Raw genomic sequence first — 20,715 nt, 5'->3', positions numbered from 1 at the left:
CAGTCTATCATGATCCATAACTGAATTTAAAGACTGTTTGTCACAGATGAATTTATTTGATTTGAGATTCCAAGGTCCAATGTTTACTTGGAGCAACAATTAACCCGTCAATCCTATTGCAAAGAAACTCGATCGGTTGCTTGTCAACAATCATTGGATCTCTTTGTTCCCAGATAGCATCACTACCTTCCTAAACCCGTCAATCATGATCCATAACTGAATTTAAAGACTGTTTGTCACAGATGAATTTATTTGATTTGAGATTCCAAGGTCCAATGTTTACTTGGAGCAACAATTAACCCGTCAATCCTATTGCAAAGAAACTCGATCGGTTGCTTGTCAACAATCATTGGATCTCTTTGTTCCCAGATAGCATCACTACCTCCCCCCCCCCCCCCCTCCTCTCAGACCATTCGCCTAGCTTAGTAGACCTTGCATACCAACTCCCTAAAACCGGAACTAGACCTTTAAAATTCTTCAATTACCTTACTAAACATCCCAACTTCCACCAGTTAGTGGATGAGGCTTGGATTCATGCCGGAAGCTTTGCAGACAACCTTGCTGATTTCTGTTGGAAGCAAAAAGTTATCAAGGGTGACTTACAAAATATAAACAGAGAGAACTTTTCAAAAATACAGGAGAGAGGGAGTGGGGCTAACCGTTTGTTGCAAGATGTGCAGGTACAAGTTTAGAATGATCCAACCCCACACCATTTCCAGCTAGAAGGTGACCTTCATGCCAAGTGGAACATCTTGAGGGACATTGAGGAGAGTTACTTCAAGCAAAAATCTCGAGTTAATTGGCTCAAGGAGGGTGATTTGAATACCTCTTAAAGGTCTGCCAGGCACGTGCAAGCTAAAACACCATAAGCTCCTTTCTCCTTGACTCAGGGGATCTGCTGGTAGACCCGATTGAAATGAGTGAACTGGCTGTTGCCCACTTTAAGTCTATTTTAGTCCCTGACAGGTCGTCGATTCCTTCTACCTGGTCAACACAAGAGTGGTTCCATATGCTTAATCCATTCAGATGCTCTCAAGCGCAGTCAGAGGTAATGATATCAATTCCAACTCCTGCACAGATTACACAGGTGATGATGGAGATCAACCCAAACAAAGCGCCAGGACCAGATGGACTTACATCAGGTTTCTATAAGGCAGCATGGGATACGCTGGGTGTGGAGGTCACTACTGCCATTGTAAACTTTTTACGTTCCTCTTTTCTTCCAGCTACTACCAATGCCACCATCTTAACTCTAGTGCCAAAGTGGCCTGGAGCATCAAAAATAGTTGACTATCGGCCCATCTCCTGCCTCAATACTCTGTACAAAGTGATCTCCAAGCTTGTTGTCTCCAAGCTAAAGCCTATTCTCCCTTCCCTTATCCTGCTAAACCAAATTGCATTTGTTAAGGATCGACTACTACTGGAAAACACCGTCCTTGCAGCTGAAATTGTGAATGGTTACCATAATGCTGCAGGACCAAAGCGCATAGTAATTAAAGTTGATATTGCAAAGGCTTTTGATACCATCTCATGGGATTTTCTGTTCAACTGTCTGAAAGGGATCGCACTACCGGACCAGTACTTGCGGTGACTTCAAGCGTGTATATGCACCACTAATTTCACGGTTGGTATAATGGTATGGTTTATGGGTATTTCAAGGGTAATCGTGGTCAGAGGCAAGGTGATCCACTCTCTCCTTACCTGTTTGTCATAGCAATGAACAACCTATCACTAATGCTAAATAGAGCTGCAAAGGAGAGGAAGTTTGGATATCATCATAATTGTGAAACAGCGAAGCTTACTCACGTGTGCTTTGCTAGATCATCTGCTCATATTTGTTGATGGTTCCCTCTCATCGGTTCAGAATATTCTCCAAGTGTTGAAGGAGTTTGAAGATCGCTCGGGGCTAGCAATCAGTCGCCAAAAATCATCATTTTTTACGGGGGGTCTTACCGAAGAGTAAATAAACCAAATCACCACCTCCACAGGGCTAAATCATGGCTGCCTCCCTGTACGATACTTAGGCGTCCCACTCTGCACAAAAAAATCTGACAAATGCAAGATTGTGAGCCGCTGCTACAACAGGTAAAAGCAAAGATTAACAACTAGTGTGCGAGGCACTTATCCTTTGCTGGTAGGCTACTTCTCATTAACACAGTCATTGATGGGATCTCCAATTTTTGGTGTTCCACTTTTGCTCTTCCAAAAAAATGTATATCCAAGATCCACTCTCTGTGTAGTGCTTACTTATGGAAAGGGAATGTGGAAGGTCCTCACACTGCTAGAGTCTCGTGGGAAGTAGTAACTAAACCGAAGAGTAAAAGAGGGTTGGGGGTACGTGATCTCAATTTTTAGAATAGTGTGTGCCTCATAAAGCTCATATGGCTCCTCTTCTTCCAATCTGGCTCAGTGTGGGTTGCATGGTTCATCCATCATTTCTTGCGTGGATCACTAAACAATTACTGGACAATGAAACCGAGGCAGAATTACTCATGGCTGGCAAATAAGCTAGTGAAAATGCAAGATGAGGTGCATGGTTGGATAAAGATGCAAGTTGAAAATGGTATTACCTGTAGATTTTGGTCCGACAACTGGTCTCCATTTGGAAAAATCAAGGAGTTCCTCTCTACTGCTGCTGACTCTCGACTAGGAATCCATCCGAATGCAACATTGAATCAGTTGTACCGACAAGAACGCTGGTCACTGCCTCATGCATGAACAGACAAACATGTATCTTTACTTACCTACATCACTACTCTGAATCTTATAGATCGCGAGGACTATTATGAGTTGGAGTTAGAAGGAAAAGCATACCAAAAGTGCTCAACGGGCCAAATCTATCGTCTTCTCCACTTTCCATCCCCTCTGGTCCCTTGGCGTAAAGCGGTATGGAATTCAAGAGGCATCCCTAAGCATAGCTTCCATACTTGGCTCTTGGTGTTAAATCGGTGCCCAACTCGAGATCGGATCTTGCAGTGGGGACTTCAAACAGACCCCTCCTGTCTGCTCTGCAACTCTTGCCCGGAGAGTCGAGACCACCTATAGTATACCTGCAGCTTCACCTGGTCCATCTGGTCTACAATCGCCTCTAAATGCGGGATCCAACCGACCACTTCATGGGAGATTACTCTTGGTCACATGCAATCTCTACATGGCTCCAAGGCACAGATAAGACTCACCCTTCTAGCTTGGCAATGCACTCTCTACTTAATCTGGGAAGAACGCAATCAATGGCTCCACCGTCAAATGTTACGATCTAGAGAAACCTTGATTCGGCTTCTTGACACAACTATACGCAGTAAGATTTCTAGCATGTGCGAGTTGGATCCACCCCTCTCCTTAGTGATGCTCAACTTCTGAGTTCTCCTCACCATAAATGCGACGTCTACTATTCCATCGGCTACCTTCTCCTTAGGTTTCCACATAAATTCTACTATATTTGTTTTAATGGGGCATGCCCGTCTAATTATCTGGCCTTTCTCATAACAGATTCTGAAATTGGACTGCTTTTGTAATATTTTATTCTTTACAATTTAAATAGAAAGCTTTTAAAAAAAATATATATATATATATATATATATATATATTGTGTTTACTTATTTTTTTGATTAAAATTTGTGTCTACTAAAATGATAATTTTGCAGCTAAATGGGACCACAGGTCTGCTAAATTTTGTGACGGGTAAGACAACCACACACGCATCTGTAATATTCCACTGGGCCACATAAGGGCATTGCCATCAAAGGATTTAAACAAAGTATCTTAAAACATATCCTATTCTTAATTTTGGAAAAAAATGAAATTAAGAACTTCTTAAGAAACTTAGATATTTCATGGGTCCATTGAAGGTTGTTAAATTTGAGGTTCTTAAAAATATATATATATATATATATATATATTTTTATTGTAAATTATTATGGTAATTTGTTTAAATTCATAAGACTTGTATACTTTAAAAAAACTTAAAAATATTGCATTCAATAAAAATTTAAACAAACATTACATAAAAGCATATTAAAAATAGATTATGAAATGATTAATTTTAATATTGATTTGTGCCAAACTTTTCCCATATAATTTGTGCCAAACTATTTATTTTAATAGGCCTTCTGTTGACTGTAAATGGACCAAAACTCAAATGGCTGTACTTATCTAGAAAGGAAAAAAGAAAGAACACAAATTGCAATACATCTTTTGTTCTCCACGCCAATCAAGCAAAGCCTGTTTCCAATACAGCACATAAGCAAAATGCAACATAAGAATACACTCTTGTTTCAAACCAAAATGCTGACTAATAACTCCATCCCCTCAAAAAAAAAACAAAGTTATGATCTTATTATACTTTTATGTTCTTTCCCAAATCAGAGTAAAATTCTTACTTTGTATGAACAAAGAATCTAACTCTGTTACACGAAGAAGACACCGGGGGGTATTTAAAAGGCGCATATACTCATGATTCAGGTACTGGGACTGGCGCTGGAGGTTTGAGAAGTGGCTGCAGAGCTTTTACAACTATACTCATATTTGGTCTAAACTCAGATTCGTATTGCACACACAATGCTGCCACCGCTGCTAGCTGCGTTGCCACATTACAGATTCAAAAGGTTCAGATAATATTTGCCTGTTTATAGAAACAATGGTATGTCAGAGATGTTCTTAATGAGAGATTATAGAAACAATGGTATGTCAGAGACGTGTGGAACAGCCTGTTTGTCGAATATTCATAGAAACATTAGTGAATGTAGCCAATTATATCAGAGATGTTCGTAATGAGAGATTAGTCATATACTTTATAAGCAGAAAAAGAATAAAGAGTTTAGACCTCACATAAACCAGACCAAAACAACGAAAGCTTTCTTCTTTTCCATATGAGTGACACAAAAGATGCTATTAAAATTTCCAATAAAACATTCCTATAGCTATTTCCAACAACAGCCATTGAACATAAAGCTTTCACAGTTGTACCATATAGCCATAAAGCTTTCATAATTGCAATACTTATTCCATTTTTTATAAAGACTTTGAATCCTACTCATAGATACAGAGTTTCCCAAGTAAAGATTTTGAACCCTACTCATAATACAAGGTCATATACAGATATACTATTTGTGAAAGAATTTGCTTATCAGAAATCTGAAATATAGACCAGGAAACAATCTGACTAAAAACTGCATGATCAACTCGAGTTTCAAAGGGGAAGCACTAATATGAAAGAAGGTGACTTACACTTAAAATTCCTAATAAGTTGGATGTCACAGTCACCGCAAGAGCAAGAGCAGCATTGCCACCAGCAAGCTGAATTGGCAATTTTTTATAAGTCAGTGGAGATCGCAAGAAAACAAATTATACATAAGAAAACAAGATTTTTGATTCATGGGCATATGATTTCGCCAGATTCAAATGCAAATTCACCACCAAAACTTCAAATTCATTCACTAGTCTAAATCGATCCGGTACCGAACCAAACACATATCAAAATAGGAGTTTTTTAGTAACAGATTTGGAATTCAGCAAAACAACACAGAAGAAAAGAAAGTGGGGAGGGGGACATACGACGGGATTGCATTCATTGAGAAGAGAAGGGTTGTCTTTAAGGAGCCGCTGCAAGCAATAAGATCGCCGCGAGAGCACAATCGTGAATTGTGGTGGGTCTAGCTGATCTCAGCCGTTGTCCACCACCGCCTTGTCAGTTAATTTCTTCTTCTTCTTCAATCCCACCACCGCCTTGTCGGTTCATGTCTTCTTCTTCTTCTGTCGATTAAAGGAGAGAGACGAGAGAGACGAGAGAGAAGAGAGAGAAATATAATTAACAAAAAAAATAAAAGAAAAATTTTATTTTTCTCCCACTCAATCAGAAACTGACACAGCCAAGTTTCTAAACATACCAAAAACATCTTAGCTAAAAAACGATTCTAAACTAAATTATACAAAAACAATTAAATTTAATCACATGTAATACTTTAGAAACTCTTAAGATGCTGCTTACATCCTTTGATGGATTTGCCCTAAGATCTTCTACATCGGCAGCAACACTCATTCGTTTCTTAGAATAATATATTTTAATTATTTTACTTTAATATTATTATATATGTAAAGAAAAATTTGAAGAAAGAAAATTACTTTATTAAAAATTGACACATGTTCTCTCTGTCCAGAGAATCGATTTTTACAGTTCTCATAGAAGAAACGTTTCTCAACTTTTATCTTCTTTTATTATTATCTTTTAATTTTTAATTAATAGTACTTCTAAAAACAACTATCATTGGACATGTCCTAAATAGACGATTCAGTTGCTATTTTTTTTTGTCCCTCGAAAAGTCTGTCTCCAGTTGCTAAATAATCATGAAAAACTAGTCAAGTTGGGAATAAGAGCATCTACAAGGGGAGAAGTCTTCACCGTTTCTCAAAAAAAAAAAAAAAATTTATTGTATAACTAATAAGAAGTTGACATGTGTAAAAACAAATTGAGAAACGTTTCTACTCCGAGGACTTTAAAAACCATTCTCTCTTCTTCTCTCTCCTTTTATATTATTTTATTAATTTTTAATAAAAGAATTTTGGGTGAGCAACGACCGTTGTAGATAGTCTAAATTCCATTGAGTAAAGTAGAGAAAGAGAACCATACTGCTTTGTGCCAGTCATATATCGATCTGGTTATTATTTCAAATGACTATTTTAATAGTTTAAAGATTAAACTTGTTAGAATAAATTTTAATTATAATTATTACATATTATTGGCAGATCCAGAACTAAAATTAACATGGGGCAAATAATTTTTTTTGATATAATAATTATGATTTTTTTTGCAACTATTATTTTTTAAATTTAAGTTTCTTAAAAAATTTAAAAATTCAAAAGCTTTTATGAAGAATATCAATTTCATTGATTTTTATATTTTGAAATATAAATTGAATCAAAAATTGTAATCTACTTGATTTACACTACAAGAAAACATGCCATTTGCGACTCCTATAATAGTCGCTAAGTAGTCGCAGCGACCATTTATGTTAGTCGTAAAAAACCGATTGCAAAATAAAACGGTCGCACCATAGTTTCTAATTTGTGACTCAGTTCCGACTAGAAAGTATAGTCGTATATAAGCGACGAGTAAGTGACTAGTAGTGGAAGTTGCACATTTCTGGCTAAAATGCAACGAAGTTTACTTAGGACAATTTTGTAACCATATTTGGCAGTCCTATCGCAGAGACGGTTTTGGGACTAACACAAGAGTCTGAGTTTGGAGTTTTTGTAATTTGGTTTGGTCATAAACTGGTCATATTTTTTATATTGGTTAATTTCTGAATTTAAAATGCTATTAATAAAAAATAAAATGATGATTTAAAATACTAATTATACCACAATATCGTCCTTACCATACCAACATATCATCATAATCATACCAAATGATTATCATCCTAAAAAAGTTTACAACACAACAAAACCAAATACCAGATCAAGTTCATAAGTTGGAAGAAGGGTTAGACAAAGGAGAATTGGCCGCTGAGGTGGTGACTAATCCGGTGGCTGGTGTGGTGCCTACTCTCGTGGCTTGTGTGGTGGCTGTAGGGATGGCAGGTGTGGTTGGTTCATGGTCAGTAGGAGTATAAGCCGTAAAAGCTTCCAACTCATGATTTTTTGTTTTTCATGAAGGCGAGGAGTTTCTCAAAGCTAGATTGAGACTGTCGATGCTCCTCATCACGTCGTGCATTTTCGGACTCGTGTTCAACTATCTTCCGCCGAATTTAATCTTGAAGATCCACAACAGGTTATGTAGGACTCGCATAACTCTCTTTCCTTTTTTTTTTTTAGTGTCTCGACAAGAGATCTAAAACCAAAAAGGTTGCCTTTGTCATCTATTTGAGTACACTAAAACAAAATATAAACATTCAGTAAACAAGATCACAAGCAAAATGAAAACAGAAAACGAAATGCAAAAACAATGATCCACGCCAACACACTGTTAATCACAGAGCCGTGTTTCATTTGGTAAAATCATGTTAGTGTTTTTTTTAGAAAATCAACAAAGTTCATGATTTATTTGGAACCCAAAAAAAAATAGATGTTTAGTCCAGCACAAGTAAAGTTCATGTGTTTTTACCACTTTTTATAAATTGATTTTTTTGGACATTTTTCCCAAAAAAACATATAATTTGCAACTTGTGCAAGAAGAAAATGATGGAAAATGAAATAAGATATTATAAAAATAAAATAGAAAAACTGGGACTAAAATTAAAAATAAATTAGAAAATTGGGACCAACATTAATTGAAACAAAGACAAAGTGTGTTTGTGGTGATGTGATGATACGGTCCCATTGGGATGATGATTCCTCTATCGTAGACAGACCTTAGACAAAAACCATTATGGTAATTTATCTTCATTTATCAATAAGACCAAACATAAATCTTGTTTCTTCCTTGTCTCGCTTTTTTATTCCATGGGCTTGCTTAAGTGTAATGTAAAAGCCTAACTGTGGAGACAATGAACGCCATTTTTCAACTGTATGTTGTATTTAGTTGCACATACGTACAACAGACGTTACAGACTTATTCAAAGATTGATGATTTAGAAACACTACTTGTTCCATTTACAACAACCCCCACATATAAGAGTCTAATCAAATTACTATTTGCTACTAGATAAACAAATTTGATAATAAGAAATCAAAACTGATTTAAAACGCTAGCTAGTTAATATTTGCATATATAGAGGGAAATCATCTCTATGATCTTTATTATTTTGTACGGTTTAAAGCTATAACCAAAGTTGTTTATCAATTTTCATTCAAAGGCAATAAGAAATAAACGAATTAACTTATATCTTCATATATTATACTAACTATAATCTCCTCATATCTCATATATACAAGATTTTCATCAAGTTGGAAGTTTTTTTTGGACCATTCATTTCAACTAAACATACTATATGATTGGTTCCAAGATTAGTCAATTTATCGTGTTATTTTGTGATCATGTAGTGTTCGCCTTCTCATATCATGTCAATGTTTATGAATTTTTAATTTACAAAGTCAGTTAGCAATTAGTAGATGAACTTTGATTCTTATAGATAGATATATGTATATATATATATATATATATATATCACATCAGATCTCATCTTTTTCATATGTGATATTACTCCTAACACAACACAAGTTAATCCAATTTAATTTATAACGTAACAAAATTTACGCTAGAAAATCATCAAAGAGCGTATTTGCATGTAGCTTACAATAACGTAAGTTTCATTCGTTAATTTGACAAGATGTACGTTCTTGCCAAACACTTGGATAACATTGGTTATATATGTCTCGAATTGAAGATAAGACAATGAATTAGAACGAAATGACAAAAACAGAATCCTAAGGTGATTACGGCTGTGGGGAGCCTGAAAGGGAAACCAAATAGAAAAATCCCAACCAATTAGCCTATCTAAACCAAAAGTAGAACTATTTGAGAGTGACTTTTACCTGACTATTATCCTTTTTTTTCTCTTTCTTAATTGCTGTTTTCATTTATTTTAGTTGTACAAAAAAATTGCTATATACCAAAATTCATAATTTTCTTCATTTTAAAACTATCTATCTGCTTTTGTGTGTGGTTTTTCATATATAACATGTACACAATGTAATACTAATATTAGCTTTGAGTTTATATACTAGTTTCAGCTCATACATACCACTTTTGTATATTCTTCATCATTCCAATCTTGTTTTATTAAAGTTCATCTAATCTCTCTCAACTTCTTTTTATATAAACTAATACTCGATAAAGTAATGATTTGGAGGTACAAAAATACTTAAAAAGAATGTTTGCATCTTTTTTTAAGTAAGAAAATGTTAATAAATAATAAAAACAAGCGGCGTCGAATTTGCAATGATCAAAAGACGATGGACAGACAATTCACATGGCGTTTTGCCTTTTGTAGTCACGAAAATACAATCTATTAAGATTTTTTCCAATTATTGGTTTTATTGTCTTTTTATTTTTAGATTGAAAATCTAATATGGAGATTTTGACTCAAAAACAGGGTTTACCTTTTCAAATATTTTTGATCTTAATATCCCAACATTTGTCTAATTCTTAGAAGTAAATGCACTTAAATTTTATTGTCTTTTGACCAAGATATTTTTAGTTGAGTAATACTGTGTTGCCACATGTGTTCAAATGTTTATAATCTATATTGTTCACGGTAAAATTTGTTTCGTTATTGTTTACTATTAATCAGCACTATTTTATATTCTAAGTATCATATACTATTTTAAATATAATTGATGCATTATATACGATATGTAAGGTTATTGTTGAACATAGTATACCACCTAAGTACGTAAAATTCTTACATTAATCTTTTTACAAATGAGAAGTTGCCTAAAGTGACGTTCCATGAATACGTGAAAGTACCTACACACCACATGTCATGCTTTGACATTCAATACAAATTATAAAGCCTTTTTCATTCGATTAAATAAAAAATCATACATACTTTTCAATATTTTCATCATTTGAGGAACAATCATCAGCTTTAAAATTATTGATATTAATTCCTCGAGTTCGTACGAAGGCCTATGAGTATGAAAAAGAAAGTAATAATAGTAGGAAAAAGAAAACAAAAAAAAGTATTGTTTTATTAGATGGGGTATCCGATACATAACCTATTGATATTCAACTATAAAAGAGAAATACAAAACCTAGTAGATCCATTATATTAGTTAGAAAAATGACAAATAATTACATGATATAAATGGAAAAAGTTCAAGGTAATCATGCTAAATGCTGAGTTTCATAAAGATATGGTTGGCAAAAAGAATATGGATAGTAAAATGATGAAAAATATTAAAATACGGTTAAAACTCAGAAACCTACAACTTCAATGTGGTAATCCCCTAAAAAAAAAAAAAAATGTTGTAATCCCCTATTATAAATTTACAGCTGATGACGGCAAAAAAAAATAAAATAAAAATCACGGCTTAGTTTTAGTAGAGAATATTTTGTGAAACTACTATCTTCTTTATTATACTCCCTCCGTTTCAAAATATAGGATGCTTAAGGTAAGACACACATATTAAGATAGTTTACTTTTTTTTTTAAAAGTATCATATATATTTAAATTAAAAAAGATTCAACCAATAATAAAGAAGACTGCATAAGTAATGATTGTAGATTATTAAATATATATTAAAATTTGCATGGAAAGTTACAAGACATCTTATATTTTGAAACAAAGAAAAGAGGCCAAAACATCTTATATATTGAAACGGAGGGAGTATAATACATGCAACTACAAATTAAGAGAATTAGTTTATCATTCATTATCAACTTTTTACTTTAACTTTTAAAAAAAAAAATAAATATTATTATCTGGTGAACCATATACTTTTGTGCTTTCTGCTAAATTTGATTATACGAAAGTTCTCAGGTGTGTGACAAAAAAAGAAAAGCTAATGATTTCTCAAGGCTAAACCTTAAAAAAATACATCTGACAAAAGAAAATAAATTATTATTTATATTACAACAACCACTCACTCCTATACTCTCTATAATAACAGATCATTCCTTCTACACAACAGAGTCCAAAAAATCGAAACTTTCATAGAAGAACTGTTTTTTACCCAAATCAAATTCTGTTCTCGCAGATCATCACATCGTTCCTGGTCGAACTAATTGACGAAACCTCCACCGTCAAGCTATCTACCAGACTACCACCACTGTCTTCTGTTAAGTTTCCGGCGAACTTAACGGAGACCAAAACTGGACGGTACAAGTCTCTGGCCGTAATTTCGCTGGAGACCCTCTGTTCTGAGTTGTATCACTTCTTGATTTCCCGGCGAACCGGATCCGAATTCTCCGGTTAACCGGAGATGAAGTTCATGGAATTAGGGTTCCGACCTGATACATTCTACACTGTGGAAGCTGTAAGGTAAAATAAGGAACCAGTTCGCCTCTCTGTCTCTCAAATTTTCGAATCCTCTGTTTTAACCAATCTCAGATCTTTTGACTGCTCTGTTTTTTTAAATCTCCAGGTCTGTGTCTTCTGATTTGATGAATGATCTTATAATCCAAGTCAAATCCACCAAATATCTTCTTCACAAGGTTTCAAAACTTTCAACTTTTTTAAAAAATATCTCGTAACAGTTTTGATTTCTGATTATTTTTGTTTTCTTGGCAATGCAATTTGACAGTTTCCGATGTTATCAAAATGCTTGCGTTTGAAGAACTTAGTCTCGTCTCAATCATCAGAAACCGAAACCTCGCAAGAGCAGCAGCAAGTGATTCAACTCGTTGATTTCCCGGCCGAAACAGAAGCTTTTGAGCTCTGTGCTAAGTTCTGTTACGGCATCACAATCACTCTTTGTGCTCACAATGTTGTTGCGGTACGTTGTGCAGCTGAGTATCTCGGTATGACTGAAGAAGTGGAGCTCGGGGAGACTGAGAATCTTGTTCAAAGGCTTGATCTTTTCTTGACTTCTTGTGTCTTCAGAAGTTGGAGAGACTCTTTTGTCACGCTTCAGACCACAAAGGTGTTACCTTTATGGTCTCAAGATCTTGGGATCACAGACAGATGCATCGAGGCGATTGCCAACGGTGTAACTCTATCCCCTGGTGAGGAGTTCTCAACACAACTGGAGACAGGTTTGTTGAGAAACAGGTCAAGGAGAAGAAGAGATGAAAGCATGTGTAATGGTGGAGTAAGTAAGGGGGCAGAGAGTTTGAGGTGGTGGGGAGAAGATTTAGCTGATTTGAGTTTAGATCTTTACCGGAGAACAATGGTAGCGATAATATCATCAAACCGGAGTATATCTCCAAGATTAATCGGGAATGCTCTTAGGATCTATGCATCTAAATGGCTACCGAGTATTGAAGAAAGCTCTGCGGATTCAAATCTTGTTTTGGAATCTGTTATTTCTCTTCTGCCAGCGGAAAAATCTGCAGTTCCTTGTAGTTTCTTGCTTCGGCTACTTAAAATGGCAAATGTTATGAATGTTTCGTCTTCTTCGAAGATGGAACTCGCGATAAAAGCCGGGAATCAACTGGATAAGGCAACTGTTAGCGAGCTGTTGATACCTTTACCGAATAAGTCAGGTATGTTATACGATGTAGATGTTATGAGGATGATGGTGAAGCAGTTTCTGTCTCAGATTAGTCCTGAGATAAGGCCAACAGGGACAAGAACAGAACATAGAAGGTCTTGTTCTGAAGAAAACATCAATATGGAAGAGATACAAGAGATTAGAAGATCTCTGTCTACTTCATCTTCTCCTCCATTGTTGTGTAAAGTAGCAAAGCTTGTTGATTCGTATCTTCAGGAGATTGCTAGAGATGTGAAGTTAACAGTGTCCAAGTTTGTTGAACTGGCTGAATCGATACCTGATGCTTCAAGGATTTGTCATGACGAATTATACAAAGCGATTGATGTCTTTCTTAAGGTAAAAAGCAATCAAGAAAGTGTTATCTAATAACATACACTGAGAAAGCATCTCACACTCTCTTTGTATTGCAGGTTCATCAAAAGATTGAAAAGTGTGAGAGAAAGAGGTTATGCAGAATCTTGGACTGCAAGAAACTATCAGTAGAGGCAAGCAAGAAGGCTGCACAGAACGAGCTGCTTCCGTTGAGAGTGATCGTACAAATCCTCTTTTTCGAGCAAGCACGAGCCACAATTGCTACAACAGCAAACAATATCACCAGGAATGAAACAGCGGTTTTGAGGAGAAGCTTTACAACGAGAAGAGAAGAAAGAGTAGAAGAAGAAAGAGATGAAATCAAACCAATCGGAGGGTTTCAAAGCACACCTTCTAGGTTTATGGCGCTTTGTGCGATCCCGAGACAACCTAAGAAGATGTTATGCAAGTTGTTGTCCATCAGTAGGAGTTTAAGTCAACGAATTTAAGAAGAATTGATGGTGTGAGTATTTTTTTTTTTTTTTCATACTGGTTTCTTGTTGCTCAAGTCAAATTGTCTTCGACGCCCCTGTGAATTTGGTTCTGAACAATTCATCATTTGTTACATGACATTGTATAACCCAACAATAAAGAGAATATATATATATAATCTTTATTTGATAAATTTTGTTTAATAAATTCAATATTTGTAATTTCTTGTTCGGTTCATTTTGTCATTTCTTGATATTATGTTTCTTTACTAGTTCACTTCAGTTAGAGATTTCCAGTCAAAACTGAACCAAAAAAAATTCAATTCAACCCAAAACCTAAAAACCAAATTAATTTATGGGACAATTTAAAAAATGCCCTCTTTCTGATAACACTAATTATCGACGACATTGGAGTCAAAATAATCAAGGCATGCATCTACTACCAAATACCAATGCATGTCACTTATTGGAGTTGTCTATCTAAGTTGTTTTATGTAAATTTAATATTTCCAATTATCGGAGTCGAATGGCTGAGAATTATGACAGTAATATAATATATATATTATGAGGGCTGTGGGGATGATCTATTTCAATTATGGCATTTTAAAACGTCGGTGGAACTAACTTCATTACTTAACCAACAAACCAAACTCTGTCCAGACACAGAACACAACACGAGTTCCTCATATCATCTTTCTCTCCATTAATGGAATCAGAGATGACCATACTACCGAGCCACCAAGAGGAGACCAAGACGGAGTTCGAGAAGAATCAGAAACGGTACCAAGACTTGATCGCCACGTTTCCTCACGTGGAAGGCTGGTTTTCCAAGGCTCCGTTGATCGAGTATGGTGGTTACTGGTTCATACAGCCTGTTCTAGAAGGTTGCCTTTACGCGCAAAACTTCTTCCAAGCACGGTCCATTGACATCCTCGTTTGTACCTATCCAAAGTCAGGTACCACTTGGCTCAAAGCTCTAACCTTCACCACCGCCAATCGAACTCGCTTCGAAGACGACGATTCCTCCAACCCTCTCCTAAAACACAACCCTCACGAGCTTGTTCCTTTCATTGAGACAGATTTCGCTTTGTTCCCTAAAGGTGATGCACTCAAAGAAAAAGAAAACACTCTGTTTGCGACTCATATCCCGCACGATTTGTTACCCAAATCGGTTGCGAAATCGGGTTGTAAAATTGTTTACATATGGAGAGACCCAAAGGACGCGTTCATCTCCAAGTGGGCTTTCTTTGAAAAGGAAAAGTCAGATGTTGGCTCTCTCAACAGTCTTGAGGAGTCTTTTGATATGTTCTGTCGAGGTATTTCGCTGTTCGGTCCTTATCTAGATCATGTCTTGGGGTATTGGAAAACTTACCAAGAGCATCCAGATAAGGTTTTGTTTCTCAAGTACGAGACGATGAGAGCTGATCCTTTGCCGCATGTGAAAAGACTGGCTCAGTTTATGGGTTATGGATTTACAGCTGAGGAAGAGGAAAAAGGAGTCGTTGAGAAAGTTGTGAAACTTTGCAGTTTCGAGACGCTGAAGAATCTTGATGTCAACCAAGCAGACAAAAACAGAGAGATCAGTCCTTCGGTTTATTATCCGAATAGCGCGTTTTTCAGGAAAGGAAAGGTTGGAGATTGGCAGAACTACCTGACGCAAGAGATGGCAGCTCGGATCGATGGATTGATGCAAGAAAAATTCAAGGGCTCTGGTCTGCTTGAACATGGTAATATGACCGACTAAATCTTGTTTGATGCAATGAATCATCCTTATCTCTTTTAATTACACCACACGTTGTATTAAGTTGTTTATTATTTGGAAGAATAAATCTTGTGTTGTACTTTTGTGCAAATGTACTGAATTCTAATAAAAAGGAATTGGCTTTGTAATTAACCATTCATTTATTGATGTGTGCAAAGTCTTCATCCTCCTCTGCAACTTATGTTTCCATGATTCCATCAATCTCGGGCCTGTTCTTTTAACTCTCGCGCGACTCTTTTAAGCGACAGTTTTGCAATTTTTTTTTCTTTTTTTTTTTTACATGTAAGTTTTGCAATTATGAATTTTTAAAGGGTATAATTATAAATATGTAAAGTTCTGCAAATCTCGATAATGGCAGCTTCTCCTTCTGCAAAAAAAACTTACAGATCTGCAAGTAGCTTTAATGGCAATTTGATTTTTAAAAAGTTAGCGGCTGTCGCTGTTCAAATTAAAGCTTGGGTTTCTATCGCTGAATGAAACAGCGATTCTGAAATCTTTAATTTAGAGTCGCAGCGACCAGAATTTAAAAAAATTGAAAGAGAGATGAAAGTGAAGTTAGAAAAAAAACTAAAGGAAATTCCGGTCGCTGGAATTAGTCGCAGCGATTCTCTCCCGAACAGGGCCCTCTTTGATCTATTCATATTCAGCTTAAGCAGATGTTATGCAAGTTGTTGTCGATCAGTAGGAGTTTAAGTCAGCGAATTTAAGAAGAATTGATGGTGTGAGTATAAATTCATACTGGTTTCTTGTTGCTCAAGTCAAGGTTTCTTCGTCGTCCTGTGAACATTATTTGGTTATGATAATTCATTTATTACATGAAACTAGATTATCTCTATATATTACATAATTTTTTGTATTTTTAAAATATAATACCTATATATATATATAGATTATTGAAGGTATAATAACTTACATTTTTTCGCTTTGATTTTTTTTTTTTTTTTGAGTTTACCGATAATAGTTTTTGCATTGTTATTTGCGGGTAAAAATCTAGTATGGTAAAAACAGAAGCACACAACCAGATGATATTGGTTTTGATAAAATAGCAATACATGGTTATTCTTATGATCCCCTATATATTAATAGAGCAACATTTTGACAAAAAAGCTGACGTGTCAGCATTACAGAGCTCATGACACTCTTTCCTTTATTTGTCATCAGCTTTTAAAAATATTTACATTTATTTACCATTGTATTTTTTCAAAAATACAATTAACACCCAAAATTATATTTTTATATTATCTTTCTAACTTAATTATATCTTTTAATTATATTTTCATAAAATCTTTAAAATGAATTTTAAGAACCCTTTGTTCATATTATATAATAATATAAGATTGATATTATAATAACTCTCACGGGTTAAATTTTAATTATTATACAAATTTTTTTATAGATATATACTACATAATCGAATTTTTAATATTTCAATTACCCATAAATATAATAGATTTTGTAAATAAAAATTACAGTAAAAATATTAAATAATTATTTTGTACCACTATGTACGGATTGTTACCTAGTTATAGTTAAATTGGAAACCCTCGAATTTAACAATTCGTTTAATTATTAAATTTAAAATGTATATCAAATATCAAAATATAATTACTAATAAATATACAGTATAATTAAATAGAGATATTAATGTTGATTTTATTTCCAACTTTGGCAGTTTTGCACCCATTATTGATACCTTTTTATTTTTCTTTTCGAGAGGACCATATATTATCGATACTCCCTATTCATAATCCAATATCAGTACTGTACAATATAAATATAAATTGGCGAGGATATATGTAATATCAAATAAGGGTCTACGAGGCTATAGATGAATTGTGGCAATACAAGTGGATGTGCTTCTTGTGTGTACGCACAAGCGATTCTTCGACGTAGATGGTATGCTATAGCGTTAAATAGCACCGAGATCGATACCAAACCCAAATATGGTAAAGAATAATGTTGCTATTGTAAAGGTATAGTGAATGCAAATCTACCAAACAGCTTGGAAACGCGCCAAGCAAACGCTTTTATTCAATCTTATAAAAATCTCCGTTTGTTACAAGATATGAATCTAAGCCTACTCTCTTGTTTATCTAACACAACACCCTGTGTAGATCTAAAAGAGTAAAATGAACACACTCACCTTCAAAGCCTTTTTTAGATTGCTTGAAGGTTTACAAATCTCACAACTTTATCCCCACGAGTGCTAACTCTTTTTGCGGCTAGCCCTCGTCACTTTATACCCTTCACAAACGATCTCTAACATAGATCTTTGTGAATCCCTAACTAAAAGGAAATATTCCTTATCCTAAGAAATATCCTACCTTATCTCTCTCGATCAAATATACTCTCAATATCTTCGTGTATGTCTTGATCTTCTTCTTCCTTCCTTCTCACGTATCTTGTCATGGCATCCCATAAAATTTCTCCACGTCAGCTCATCTGCCATGTCAGCATATCAGCACTCTGAGACACTTCGCAAGCTCCTGTCACCTTCAGAGCTCTGATGCACTTTCAATCTCCCCCTTTTCGACTGAATCTTGCCACACAAGCAACCGCAGCATCAAACCTGAAAACACACAGATACACAGCCAAGACAAAAGCACAACCGTACTAGCAAACTATTCCAGCACTCAACACAAGACGGTTAACTGATAGGGACTTGTTAAAATAAATTGTTCAAAAACCAAAAACAAAGCTAAAACGAAACAAGTCTCAAGTTTTAACAAGGGAGAAACACAGATAAGAGCAACAAAAACAACTAGCAACAAAAACAACTGCTCCCCCATAGCTTAATCTCCTCCTCAGGCCTCTGAATCAGACTCATCTCCCCCTGCTTGTTTGGCACAGTTTAGTCAAAAATACCAATAGAATAAACCAGATTTTTGAGCGAACACCAAAGCGAGAAACTACTTACCAGCTTCCAAGGCATCTTGCAGGATCTTTATTGCCAACCGGATGGCTTTGCGCTCTGCAGATGACCCTCTAGGAGAAACAGGTTCAACAGGGACGGATGCTGTCTTCTTCCCATTTGTCTTCTTTGCATCTTTCGATGACAAACTCGGGACAGGTCGCTGAGCAGTCAACAACTGATAGATGAGACTAGGAAACGGCAATCGGAAGCCAGACTGAGCTTGCAACCCCAATTGAATGATCTGATCGTAGATCATCCGTCCAAAATCGAAAGAGATCCCATGCATGATCATGTAGATCACCAGAGCCCTATTCGTCGAGATGTACCCTGTGTTCATCGTGGGAGACCAGTTGCTACAGCAGATCCGATGCAGATCCTTGATCACCGGGTTCTTGATTGCAGTGGACACCAGCTGCTTGCAGGATTTGACCTTTCCATCAGAGAGAAACAGAGCCAGATCCTCCTCCAGAATTGCAGCCGTCTGCAATCTCTGTTCACGCACATCCACAGACCTCAGACCAAACAGGGCATTGGTACGGCTTGGAGAGAACTCATATACCCAGTCTCGGACAAGAACGTCGACAGACTCCCCCTCAATCTTGACCGTTGGGAGATTCGCCCAGAATTCATAGACCACCTTCGAGTCGTACGAGCCAATTTGAGTAACGGTTTTAAGCAGCCCAGCTTTGTCTATGAACTCCCTAGCCTTGTCTGCAGCATCTAGTGGATAACAGACCTCTAGAGCGAGCGTTCGAGAGGCAAAGAACCCATACCGTCGTAAAGCTTCTGAGGAGATGAACCATTTGGCATCGAAGTCCTTTGACGAGGCTCCTCGAGATGCGGTGGAAGTGCCCTTATCTCTGTGAAGAGATGGTCGCTTGGAGTCACGACTGTCGAGATCAGCAGGCGGTTGTCTTTTGCGTAGACGCGACGAGACTCCCTGAGACGGCAGAACAGGTACAGGCACATCACCGGTAAGATAAACCACCAAAAATCGAGAAGTCACTTCTCTCGGCGGAGAAGATGAAGAGTCGCAGGTCTCGTGATTCCCGTGAGAGGGTGAGGGAATCGGATCCATACGAGTCGGAGATGCAGTGATGGTCTCCTCACGAGGCTGGTAAACCACCATGGCTGTCGTGGGATCGATCAGAACGTGTGGAGTTGGCGGAGGAAACGAAGACGGTGGAGTGTGGAGCTCCTCATCCGAGCTGGAGTCATAGTGGAAACCACTAAAGATGGACTTCATGATGTTTAGAGGTTAGAGGATTGATCGACAAGAGAAGAAGGAGATTTGAGCAGAAGTTTAATCGACACAGGATTGAAATCGCAGAGGTGATGAGGAAAACGCCAAAACCCTAGCCGCTCCTTTTTATACACACCCGTGAGTTCTCAATGGGCTGCACACACTCGGCCCAAAACATTAAAGATTTCCTGAAACTACTCAATTAAACATTAGTGTACACCGCATCTATTTCCTCATTTGACTGCATTTAAACGTTAATTCATTCAATCCCAATTAATACCAGTGCATTAGTAAATCTCATTCTTCCTCTTTTAAAACCAAATTTAGCATATTCATGAATCAAACACACAGATACGCACAGCCACTAATGATAAATTCTGAGGGACCCAGTTTGAGAATTAAACACACATGAGCATTAATATATATAAATTTTTTAAACATATTAAACAGTGCAAAAATAAGAACACTAACCAGACATTTGTTGTATCAGCCACTTGTTCAGAATCTTCTCTAGGAACTATCACAACCTCTTGAATTGTCGAAGATCAGAGAACTGTTGCATGTGGGTAGTCTTTCACACTGGCATGCCTTTAGCCTTCAGTCCATCCCAACATGTTAAGGCAGTTGGAGTTCATCTCTTTGAAGAGCACACATTTTTTTTTTGTTTTTTTTCAGATTTTTTTTTTATTTCTCCAAACAGCCTTATGACAACTGCTTCAGCATCTTGAGCTTCAGTGACATCATTTGATTATGTCAGTCACTGAGTCTGAACTCATCATTCCCTAGGTCATTAAACCTTAGAATGACTGTGCATGTCTCTTCACAGCTCTTTGACCTCCTTAAATCATGACAACGTTTACCAGGATGGACAGACCGGCATGACAGACAGCTATTTCCCACGCTTTTTCAGAATGTTGATCTTCTA

General features: G+C 36.3%; 2 protein-coding genes and 1 long non-coding RNA gene across 3 annotated transcripts; 2 read left to right on the top strand and 1 right to left on the bottom strand.

Moving 5' to 3' along the window:
- On the bottom strand, positions 4,132 to 5,763 carry LOC104710459. The gene is made up of 3 exons (XR_755010.1): positions 5,554 to 5,763; positions 5,227 to 5,295; positions 4,132 to 4,621 (listed from the first exon to the last, which is right to left on the bottom strand). It is a non-coding gene; the product is annotated as an uncharacterized LOC104710459 (long non-coding RNA).
- On the top strand, positions 11,540 to 14,005 carry LOC104710458 (BTB/POZ domain-containing protein At3g26490-like). The gene is made up of 4 exons (XM_010427069.2): positions 11,540 to 11,918; positions 12,022 to 12,091; positions 12,181 to 13,425; positions 13,500 to 14,005. The coding sequence occupies exons 1-4, from the start codon at positions 11,860 to 11,862 to the stop codon at positions 13,887 to 13,889; spliced, it is 1,764 nt and encodes a 587-aa protein (XP_010425371.1). The 5' UTR covers positions 11,540 to 11,859; the 3' UTR covers positions 13,890 to 14,005.
- On the top strand, positions 14,543 to 15,688 carry LOC104710457 (cytosolic sulfotransferase 18-like). Its single transcript, XM_010427068.1, has one exon. It carries the CDS (start codon positions 14,578 to 14,580, stop codon positions 15,613 to 15,615), a length of 1,038 nt encoding a protein of 345 aa, XP_010425370.1. The 5' UTR covers positions 14,543 to 14,577; the 3' UTR covers positions 15,616 to 15,688.

Source organism: Camelina sativa, chromosome 9 (genome assembly GCF_000633955.1).
Source record: "Camelina sativa cultivar DH55 chromosome 9, Cs, whole genome shotgun sequence".
NCBI lineage: Eukaryota > Viridiplantae > Streptophyta > Magnoliopsida > Brassicales > Brassicaceae > Camelina > Camelina sativa.
This window is presented reverse-complemented; position numbering and strand designations above follow the sequence as displayed.

Bases quoted from the DNA above. Each gene is read 5' to 3' on its own strand.
- LOC104710458 (XM_010427069.2), top strand. From the start codon at position 11,860: ATGAAGTTCATGGAATTAGGGTTCCGACCTGATACATTCTACACTGTG. The intron at 11,919-12,021 runs GTAAAATAAGGA...TTAAATCTCCAG, and splicing joins TACACTGTGGAAGCTGTAAG to GTCTGTGTCTTCTGATTTGA. The intron at 13,426-13,499 runs GTAAAAAGCAAT...TTTGTATTGCAG, and splicing joins CGATTGATGTCTTTCTTAAG to GTTCATCAAAAGATTGAAAA.
- LOC104710457 (XM_010427068.1), top strand. From the start codon at position 14,578: ATGGAATCAGAGATGACCATACTACCGAGCCACCAAGAGGAGACCAAG.